Source organism: Phocoena sinus, chromosome 20, assembly GCF_008692025.1.
Source record: "Phocoena sinus isolate mPhoSin1 chromosome 20, mPhoSin1.pri, whole genome shotgun sequence".
Lineage (NCBI taxonomy): Eukaryota > Metazoa > Chordata > Mammalia > Artiodactyla > Phocoenidae > Phocoena > Phocoena sinus.
The window spans coordinates 47044716-47055464 of record NC_045782.1 but is presented as its reverse complement, the minus strand read 5'-3'; the positions used below and the strand labels follow the sequence as shown (position 1 = coordinate 47055464).

The 10749-nt window shown below is 62.5% G+C and overlaps 1 protein-coding gene across 3 annotated transcripts in view; it reads right to left on the bottom strand.

Moving 5' to 3' along the window:
* Positions 1 to 1573: 1573 nt before the first annotated feature.
* The window catches only part of FAAP100 (FA core complex associated protein 100), a 10267-nt gene continuing 1091 nt past the window's right edge, over positions 1574 to 10749 (bottom strand). For 2 of the 3 annotated variants that reach the window (XM_032615345.1, XM_032615347.1), the window contains 8 exons: positions 9480 to 10441; positions 8126 to 8282; positions 6810 to 7582; positions 6580 to 6716; positions 5209 to 5325; positions 3105 to 3191; positions 2544 to 2681; positions 1574 to 2233 (listed from right to left, as the gene is read on the bottom strand). In XM_032615345.1, coding sequence (XP_032471236.1) covers positions 2550 to 2681; positions 3105 to 3191; positions 5209 to 5325; positions 6580 to 6716; positions 6810 to 7582; positions 8126 to 8282; positions 9480 to 10441 — 2365 coding nt within the window. In that variant the 3' untranslated portion in view covers positions 1574 to 2233; positions 2544 to 2549. The remainder of the gene's footprint in view (positions 2234 to 2543; positions 2682 to 3104; positions 3192 to 5208; positions 5326 to 6579; positions 6717 to 6809; positions 7583 to 8125; positions 8283 to 9479; positions 10442 to 10749) is intronic. The other variant, XM_032615346.1, reaches the window with a different exon arrangement.

Sequence of the window (10749 nt, the reverse complement as noted above, 5' to 3'; positions counted from 1 at the left end):
CACCCAGCCTAGGAAGGGTGGATGACCAGGACAAGGCCCATGGTTCACCCACATGCCTCCCCAAACCAGCTGGCACCCAAAACCCCTGGGTCCCCAAGGACCCCCACCCAGGGCAGTGTCTCTTATGAGCTGGGTAACCTTGGACCATTGGAGGTGGGAGTGGGGTGAGAGGCATGCCCCCTGGGATTGGCCTGGCCCTTGGGGACTGGGGTGATGGAGGGCTGGGGGTACAGTCTAGAGCCTGAAGTAGGGGGAGACCACAGACACAGGTGACCTCATGGACCCTTCCCCTCAGCCCACACCCCTCTCCCCACCCTGGGCAGCCCCCACCCTTGCCTGGGGCCTGAAGCCCCACCTCCAGTGAGTCTGGCCAGTGTGAGGCACTTTGGGAAAGGAGGGCAGCAAGGAAGGGGTGCAGAGCTGGTTCCAGAGGGGAGTGGACACATATGGCCAGGGAGGACAGGAAGGGGTGAGGCATCCTGGGGGTGGGGAAGACCAGCAAGGACCCCTCCCCAGTCTCTCCCCAGGGCCCCCCTTGGCTGACTCCCCACCTTGCTGGCCTCCCCTCACCTTAGGAATGAAGAAGGGCTGGGAGCCAAATGGGCCAACACACTTCAAAGTGGGCTCCGACTGACCGCACAAGTACCAGATGCAGGAGCCCGGGCCCAGAGGGACCGAGTGACTGTCCTGAGCTGTGGTCTGCACTGCCCCCTGGTGGCATATGGGACAGGAAGGTTGGGGGCCCATCTGCGGGGCACTCTTGACCTGAAAGAAGCTGGCACCAGAGCTCAGGTGCTCCACAGGGTGCCAAGGAGGGGTCTCCTGTTTGCTGACATTGGCCAGACAGTGGACTTGGCTTCAGACAATCGCTGAGTGGAGCCCGCACAGCCTGGGGCAGCAGCTGGAGAGGGGAGGCAGGGAAGAGTGCTTGGGGGTCCCTTTGGGCTGGACTGGCCACTCCATCCTCCCCCATGGCACTCAGGGAGGTGACAGAAAGATGACCCTCAGAAACAGCTGGGGACAGGACTAAGGGGGTGCAGGCCCTTCACTGGCTGGGCCACAGCTCCCCTCCACGCTGCATTAAGGACCAGCAGAAGCTGGAGGTGGACTGCTTGCTCATCCGTGGAGAAGGCAGCTGTCACACTGCTCCCAGCAAACTCAGGGACAGAAGGAACAGGACAGTACTGAGTGGGCTGGCCCCCCTCCCCATCCTCCTCCCACCCTGAAGAACCCTTCAGTGCTGGGTCCATGTGGCGATCAGCCACTCTCCCAGACCCCAACTCGGAGCACCCCACCAGCCCCCCTCCCTCCATGGAGGGCGACAAGGAGGTGGCCTTGGTCCTCCTGGGCAGCGACCTTCATGGCCTGAACGGCCCTGCAGGGACCACTTCACTCCAGTGTTGAAGCTTCCTGCTGGCCTGAGGGCCCCCTAGAGGTCAGTTCAAGGCTCATCTGGGCCGTGCAGTGGCCACCAGACTTGTTGGGGGCTTGGAGCTGGGGGTGTGTCCAGGAATCCAGGTCAAACCTGCCACCAGACTGAAGGGGGAGAGCAAAAAAACAGCCAAGGCCAAGGCAGAGCACCAGAAAGTGTCACTTCTTGAGGCGGGTGCCTCACAGGCCCTGCACACACAGCAGGAAAGCACCGCGTGAAGTCTGGGGGAGAGACACCCTCCCCCAAAGCACCGGAGCCACGCTGGGGCTGCTGTCTGCCCCCAGGGACCCTTGGAAACAATGCACAGTGCTGGGCGCTGGGTGTGGCCCCGGCCAGAGGCACCAAGTTGTTGTTTTGGCCACAGGGCACCTGCAGGAACACCCCCTCCCCCACAGTCATTGTGCTTTGGTCACAGGGAGCACCTCCCACGGGTAACCCCAGCGGCTGCAGAGAAGCGAGGCCAAGGCACCCAGAGCGAGGCGGCTGGACAGGTGTGGACAGTGCTGGACAACAGGTCTGTGGGTGGGCGGGTGGTGCTGCCAAGAGGGGCAGCCCTGGGCTCTGGGCACCACGGTGGGAATGAGACAACCACCAAAACACACCCGCCCGAGGCTCAACCCAGAAGCCCTGTCTCTGCGGCCTCTGCAGGCCCCTAGAGCAACGACGCTCCTGCTCTGGAGTCTGGACCCCATGGCCGGGGCCCTGCTTCCGAGTGGAGGGATGTCCGTGATCCAGCCCCAACGTTCTGGGTGGGAGGCGGCCCAGCGGTGTTGAGGCTGAGCGCAGAGGCCGTGGCAGCTGCTGGAGGAAAGGAAGCAGTGATGCGGGAGGATGACAGGCCCCTGCCCAGCGGGGTCACGGACCGCCTCGCTACCCTGACACACCTGCTAAACGAGCTGCCTCTTCTGAGCACACACCCCCCCCCCCCCCGGGGGCGCCAGGTGGCTATCCAGGGGGCCAGCTGCACTCACTCCAGACCTTCCCCAGCTGTAACCAGGCCCACAGTGCCGCCCAGGCCAGGAGCCAGGTTTTCTCCATAAAACCATGAAGGTACTGTGAGTTGTTAGAGGGGCCGGAAGCAGGGGCAGAGCCAGGGCAGGGTGGGGTTTACCTGGCATCACAGCAGGAGGAGGCTGGGGCTGCGGAGCTGCCTGTACACCTGCAGGAGCCTCTGGGCGGTGGCACAGGAGCTGGCTTCGTCCTCCGTGCACAGCCGGTCCCGCAGGGTCTGCACCTCCCGCAGCAGCGTCTACAGGAAGGAATGGGCGGCAACAGCTAGGGCCCCACCTTCCCACTGGGCACATCAGCGGGTCCCTCTGGGGGACACCCACCATGCACAGATCCTACTTGGACTGTGGTAGGTGGTCCAGGAAAAACACTCATCTGTGACCTTAACGTGATGACCCCTCGGGACAGGAGGCGTGGCTGGGCTGAGGGAAGACCATGTCCCCAGGGGACAGGCGTGTCCTAGCCAATGTGGGACAGGTTGGAGGAGTGGCCATGCCCGCTCTGTCCCCACCTCACCCCTGCAGCAGGAGCCCAGACCCGACTCGGCTGTGAGGACTGGGAGCCCCTGCCAAGCTGGGCAACACCCCAGTCAGTGCCTGTGCGTGTCCCCAGAGGAGCCCAGGCTGGGGGAAGGTTCCGGGCATGGATCCCTGAAGGACCTCACCTCATGGTTGGCCTGGATCTGGTGGAGATACTGCAGGCGGAGGTCAGGCGGGCTGGAGCCCCGGGCAGCCTGCTCCATGACCAGCCTCTGGGGGGACACAAGGGGCACACGGCTGGAGAGGGTGCTTCTCCCGTGTGTCCCAACGTAGCGCCCGGGGCTCCTGGCACCTGTCCTCCAGCCCGCAGAGCCAGGTGGCCCTTCCCCCTCCCCGAACCATCCATCAGGCCTCCCTGCCTCGCCCCCAGTTAACCTTCACCTCGGGCGGCAGGGCACGCTAGCCCCACCCTGACGATCATTTACTTGGAAGTAACTTTCTTCTCGGCCCTTTCCCCTCACTACCCACCTCCTACCGCCACCCCTTCCCCATCCTTGGCCTCAGGCCTTGGCACCGCTGTTCCTATCTTGGCCCATGAAAGAGCTGCTTCACATCCTGCTTTCTGGAGGCAGCCTGGCCAGCTCTCAGGGCTGAACCCAAGCTTGCAGACGGACGCAGGAAGCAAGGCTCCCGCTGGCCTCCAGGGCAGAGCGCTGAGAAGAGACCCCGACACCGCAAGGAGCAGCAGGAGATGCTGCCAGTGGCAGAAGCTGCACACCTGACAAGGCCCCCCAGATTCCAAGCGGCCAGGTGAATGAACGCCAGTTGTCACGAGAACACTCCCATTCCACAAGCATAGTGTCAGCAGACGGAGGACAGAGGTCTGCAGCCCACAAGAAGATTCCCATCAAGGGAGTGTCCCCAGCGTTCCACTGGGGGCTGAAGCATGCCTCCCAAATTCACACTTGGAAGCCCCAGCTCCCAGCACCCCCGGTGATTGTGTTTGGAGAGAGGGTCTTCACAGATAAAGTTAAAACGAGGTCACGTGGGTTGGCTTTACTCCCATAGGACTGGTGTCCTTCTAAGAAAAGATCAGGACACAGATATGCAGAGGGATGACCATATGAGGACATAGGGAGGAGTCGGCCATCCACGAGCCCAGAAGAGAGGCCTCAGAAGGAACCACCCTGCGGACACCTGGATCCCTGTCTCCAAAGTGAACGCACTGTGTCCCATCTGCAGCACTTTGTTCCCGCAGCCCCAGGACACTAACTCCCCTTCTTGCTGGAAGTCTGGTCGGTATGCTCCTCCCCCGGCTTCTCACTAACTGTCCACCTCTCAACTGCCGCGCTCAGCGGATCTGGAGACAGCCCTGCTTGTTTCAGGCCCGGAAAGAGCAACACTGGGCGCCCCCTGGGGGAGAGAAATGCAGGCGTGGGAGCTCTGCTCTAGGGACGGGGGACTCCTGAGCCCGGGAGTGAAGCCATGGATGTGCCACAGCAGGGCCGTCACAGTAGTGCCTGAGGGGGACCTCTGGTCATGGCTTGGCCCCCAGGCTCGCCTGGGTGCACTGGTAGGTCTAGAACAGCAGCCTCGGATCCCTGGCAGAGCTTGGACTGCAGGTTCTCCGACTCTTGGGGTCTGGGGTGGGGCCTGGGGACGTGCACCAAGTTCCCAGGTGAGGCTGACACAGAGTCCATGTTTAAGAAAAAGCGTGGGAATCAGTTGATAGCTGCCACCTCGGACCCCTCTGCGCAGCCGAGGCTGCACACACTCAGAACAGGCAGGAGATGGGCCACCTGACCCTGTGCCCAGCCTGCCAAGGGCACCAGCTGACAGGCTTCCCTCAGGAACACAAAGACCTCCCCTCAGATCCTGGGGTTGCAGCCCCAGTAGCCGTGCATGGCAGTGAAGCAGCAGGAAGGGCCCCTGGAGCTGTGTGTATGGGAGGGGCTGGCTGCCAACTCCCGCTTTCTTGGCGAAGACGTGGAGCGAAGACGTGGAGGCCCAGACGAGCAGACACCTGGTCCCAGGGCCCGAGCCTGGCTTCTCCATGCAAGTGTAGAAGAAATCTCACGCTGGTCTCCAGTGGACTGTCTCCCTTTAACCACGTGTGCTCACAGGCCACTGGGAGCTACTGCCAGGAGGGTGAGCAGCAAGTCCCCCACCCACCTCCCAACCGCCCACAGCTTACCTGCAACCCCGGGCAGGAAGCCACAGACCACCAGGGTCCTGTGTCCCCACCACCCCACAGAGACTTCCCAAACAAGCCCATGATGACCGACAGACCTGCAAACGCCTGACGATGGCGTGGTGTGCCCTGCACATGTTGGCCAGAGAGGAGCTCTCCACCTGGATCTCCATGGCCTGGATGGGCCCTGCTGGGCACAGGTCGGTCACAGCCACCTGCAACACACAAGGAACCTCACTGGCCGTCCACAGCCCTGACCTGCCCGAGGGCAGCGTGCCCGGCGGGAGTGTCCAAGCTGGCAGGGGCATGTGAAGCCTGGGCTTGCGCTCTACATCCCACTGTGGGCAAAGCTCAGGGGGCTCCCGGGGCTGGATCTCCACACTCAACATGAATTTTCACCTGAAGAACCAGCTAGCCAAGCAACAGTAAAGCTGCTCCTTTGGAATATCTGTCCAGGAAGACCCCTCTTCCCTCGGCATCCAGATCCGTGGCACTCACTCAAGCGCCTGCTGTGGCTGCACCGCCACGGACAGCCCACGCCTGGACCCACCCACGGCCCACACCATGCATCCTGAGGCACGAGACAGCAGGGTCAGGGTTGCAGGTGTGAAAACAGGGAGGGGGCTGGGCAAGTGAGGTCAGCCCGGTGCCCTCCGGCCAAAGATGAAATCTGGCGAAGATGGGCGAGAGCCAGGACACAAGGCAAGACCCCAGGGGCCTAGGGACCTTAGGAAGGACACTGTCTCCGGCAGCTCTTCCTTCTGGAATCGTAGGACACACTGGGGCACCCACCCCTCTCCGCCACCTGCAGAACCACCACCAGGCCCCAGGGACACCCGACCTTGACACTGCCTAGTCTTGGCCTGACCTGAAAAGGCTGTCTAGTGGGCAGCCTCCAACCACCATCCTCAGCAAGGTGTGCCCTGCCACACGGGATGCTCCGCCAGAGCCTCCAACGCTGTAGCACAAGGGTCTGCCGGACATGACCCCGAGGCTGCCAGGAGGGCCTCGGGAAGGAAGGTTTGTGCGAGGAATGGGGCTAGAGGACTGAGCTCCACCTTGGTGTCTCAGCGGCCCCTGCACATGGGGCATCTGTGATGGGACCCGGCACCCTGGTGGTCTAGGGGTTTAGTGGCCTGGAGTCTGGAGTCGCTTGTGCTGCCCCTGGGGGTACAAGTGAGCGACCCGCTCGGGCTGGCTGTGAACTCCAGCCGTACACAGGGCAGGGGCCACGCGTGCAGAGTGCTGGACAGGGCGGTACTCATGGAGACCTGGCTGGGAGCCGACACTGCCCCTGGCCCCACGAAGGCCACCCCATCACAGCCCGCCTCTCGAACTCGGATGCGTCGGAATCTTCTGGAGGGTGGGCCCCAGAATCTGATTCCTCTCGAGCAACCCAGAGACCCTACTCAGAACTGCTGCTGTCGAGGCCGATTGCCCCACAGGCAGGACAGCTGACCCCTGCTTGCCTCGCGGACGACGAGGTGGACATCAGTGCCATCTGGGGCCACTCCCTGGACGGAGGACAGTGCTTGGGCCCTCACGATGTCCGCGACGGCATTCTCGGCAAGAAGCCACTGCAGGGTGGCAGAACACAGGGACACGCCTGGAGGAGAGAGGTGCGGCTGTGAGGCTGATCAGATCCTGGGAGAGGGAGGAAGGGTCCCAGGCCTCAGCGAAGCCAGCTGGTGCCACCAACCTGCGTGACTGTCCCCTAAGGCGGCCCTGAGCAACTCTGCCGACACCTTGATGGTGGCCACTGACGGGGGCAGGTACTTGGCCCGCAGGGACGCTGGTCCTGCAGGCTGGCTGACTGGCCCGCAGCAAGTTTCCAGGAAGGTGTGGATGGGGTCTCTGGCAGGGCTGAGTGGGCCCAGGGCCTGCGTGTGGGGTGCAGCCAGGCCGGGGAAGCGCAGGCCCTGCAGCATGTCCACCGTGTGCTCGCTCAGGGGCAGGCACACGCCGTCCTGCTCAGGCAGGACGTCAGGGGTGCATTCATTCGAAGAGGGGTCCTTGAAAGGGTCCGTGACGGCGAGGGCCCCACCCACGACCTCCCTGAGGCTGTAGAAGAGTGCGCAGGACACGGTCACGGGCAGGTCAAGCGCACCGTCCTCTCCCGGGCCCAGAGGCAGCGTCACCTCACGCTGACCGCCAGGGCCAAGCTGGTCCACAGGGATGGTGTAGGTGATGGCCGAGACAGCCGAGTCCAGGTCTAAGGCCCGGGAGCTGCGGAGCACCTGGACGCACAGGGCCCAGCCCCGGTCCAGGCTGAAGCCACTGCTGTTCTCCAGCAGGCAGGTAGCTGTCAGCACGTCCTGCAGCTGCAGGCGGCTCCAGGAGGTGCTGATGGTGCAGGAGATGGGCCTGGGACCCTCCCGGCTCGACAGCAGGGCGCAGCTCACGTTCATGGCTTCGTTGAGGCAGGTCAGGGCCTTGTCCCGCTGGTCAACCGCCTTCTTCAGAGAAGACACTCTGGAAACAGACATGGCTGCTGAGGGAGGGCCCAGACCTCGTTCTTCCTCGAGCATCAGGTGAAGAGCCCCCACCTCAGGGGCTCCTGTCCTGCCCATGCAATCGTCTGACCCAACCTCCTTCTCCAGCAGCAGACGATGGAGCTGGGGCAGCCTGTACTTGGCAGCCTGGCCTCGCCCACCGGGCTCTCAGAGCCTTCCCCCAACCCCCTTCAGGGCCACTGAGCCAGGGGTGCCCACGGTGGGGCTGGCCACCCCCACCGTGCTCCCCAACGTGTTCCAAGTTGGCTCCTTTGCTCCTCTGCGGTGCCACAGTGACATCCCAGAGGATGGCAGGCACCCTAGAAATGACCCTAAAACACAGGGGCTTGGCACCCACAGCTGGCCTTTAGTGCCGCCTTTGGCCAGGCAACACAACGTCTGGGGCTATCGCGGGGGTCAGAGGCAAAGTAACAGGCCTGTCCCGGACCAGGGCCACCACCCAGGACACCGCCTTCCGTGGACACCATGCCAGCCTCTGCCCGAGTCTCAGCCCACTGGTCACCTCTCAGAGACAGTGCCAATTCCAGACAGCAACTCCTTAATTTTTTGGCCAGCACTCGCCGAGGTCACTCTGGTGGGGTGAGGCGTCTCAGAGTGCGGGTCCAGGCTGCAGGTCATCAGCCGGCCTTTGGCAGACAGGGCCAGGAGCTCAGCACCCCCTGCAGGTGGACACACGTGGGGCCTGGTCAACAGGCAGGGAGAGGCATGCTGCTGGGAACATGCAGCAGTTCCCAGGACTCAGATAAGTGTTGGCAGAACACCTGTGCCCAGGTGAGGACAAGAGGGTTCTGGAGACATCCCCGAAGAGCCTGGGGCATGTACTGGGCTGGGCATATGCTGTGAAGGGCCCTCCCTGGGACGGGGTGTCAGCACAGCAGAGGTGTCATCTTATACATGGACAGGACTAAAAGGGACCAGACAAGGGCCATCAAATCAGCTGGGTGCATCCCCCCTTCAACAGCCCCCCAACCCCTACCAAAGCTGCTCTGAGATTTCCTAAGAGAAGGAGGTGCTACACAGGCCCCAGGCCTCCTCCACTGGCCAGTCGGCTCTCACTGGGGCCTTTCTGGAAGCCTGCCGCCTCTCCTCGACATCCTTCTGTCTCCTTTCCCACTCCTGGCCTACCAGGGAGTTCCCCGGGAAACAGGCTCCATCTCCTGTGACCTGCTGGTTCTGCAAGTCCAGAACCACTAGGCCCTGAGACCCGCCCAGAGGTGTGGCTCCCCCATTCCCTGCCACATGTGTCTCTCTTTCCCTGTGGGAGAGACAGCAGTCTTTTCACTTCAAAAGCATTTCTTTCGTATTGAGTATGGTCCACGGTAGGCCTTACAATGCATTCTTAGGCTATCTTAAGGGGAATATGCGCTAGGGGGAGGGGGGCTCTTATCCCTCCCCCTTAACATTGGGCAAACATGGCTGAAACCCCCTCCAGTTCTGTCTGGGGAGAACACACACATCAGAGCTTGGCGATGCCCCCTGCCTTTGGTGCACGGTGGACTCGTTGGAGGCCACACGGTAAGTAAGTGTCAAAAAAACCCATAAAGGTTTGACCTGAACCAATTTGAATTTCCATTGCACTACTGGCCATGGGAAGATGCTCTTGCCCAGGGTCACTCAGGTGCAGACCCTACCCAGGCAGAGTAGCACAGCCCCCGCCCCTAAACCCACACAGGACCCCAAGATAAGAAGCATCAACCATGAGGCAATGCCAGGGGAGGGTAGGCCTGCCCGGGCAGTTTTATGGAGAACAGGAATGAGGCAGGGAGAGGAGGACGGACAGTTCACAGGGAGGAGACATCAGAGAGGCTCCACCCACCCCATGGCTTTGGTTTTTAGCTTTCAGCCGTGGCTCGTACCTTCAGGCGCCCTAGATGACACAGAGAGGGTGACGACGCTGCAGACACTCAAGCTGGCTGGACACAGCAGAGAGGGCAGGCCTCCTGGGGCCCCGTCACGCTGCGTGAGGTCCCAGGGGGAGACCTCCTGAGCCAGGTCCACTACACAGAGGTCCGAGGGGGTGCTGTGGTACACACGGCCGCCCCTGCCGCGGGCTGCACAGAGCACAGGCCCCGGGAGGCTGTACTCCCGCAGCTCTGGCACCAGATGCCCTGCCTCGTCCCAGCTGGCCTTGATGGCCAGTGTCCGGCCATGGTGACCAAGTGCCACCAGGCAGTCACAGTACACGTCCTCCACATCCTCGGACAGCGGCTCTGTCCTCAAGGCTCCAATGAAGATGACAGGCTCTTCCAGGTGATGGAGGATCTTGACAAGGGCCTTCGGATCACCAGGGGCAGACCTGGAGGTGACCAGGGTCTTGAGGACCACACAGCAGAGCTGGCCATCGGGGAGACCGCAGAGGATCACGGGCGACTCCAGAAGGGAGGCATCGGATCCAAAGAGTAGTCCAAAGAGGGCCCCCTCCAGCGTGACGCCCCCAGAGCCCCACGGGTGGCCATGTGGGGCCCTGGAGCCTGGTGGTGACGCACAGCACAGCACTGGGAGGAAGCGGGGAACTGTGGGCTCCCCCAGGCTCCCAGCTGGGGGGGTGCAGGTGGACAACTCCACCTCGCCAATCTGGCCTCCGGGCCTAGGGTCCTCCCCTGGACACGGACACTCAAACAGCTGCACCTTCCACTGGGTGGGGCCCTGTGACAGGGTGATGAGCACGTCATCGAGCACGGTGAAGGCATGCAGTGTGGCACTGGGGAGCACACAGGTGTCTGGGTGCACGGGGATCACAGGGACAGGGAGCTCATCGACCTGCCCATCCTCACTGTCCTGGTCGTCCCTGTCATCCTTGTCATCCCGGCTCACAGACCTTTGAGAACACAGGCAAATGTCAGTTACAGTGCTCACAAGCTCCCTTCGTGACAGCCTGCCACTGACATGACGGGCCTGGGGTCTGTACAAGGAGCGATCTCAGTGACTTATAGCCGCCAGGGAGCAGCTGGCATGCCACAGTGCCTCCCACCTGCTCCACGGACTGCTTTGCTCCCCACGAGTCGCCCAGGGACACGTGCATAATAGGATGTACCAAGCCCTCCAGAAACGGGGTTTGGACAGAAAATTCTCATCAGTGCAGAACTGTCAGACCCCCAAGGCCTCAGCTGTGAATCACACCTGCTA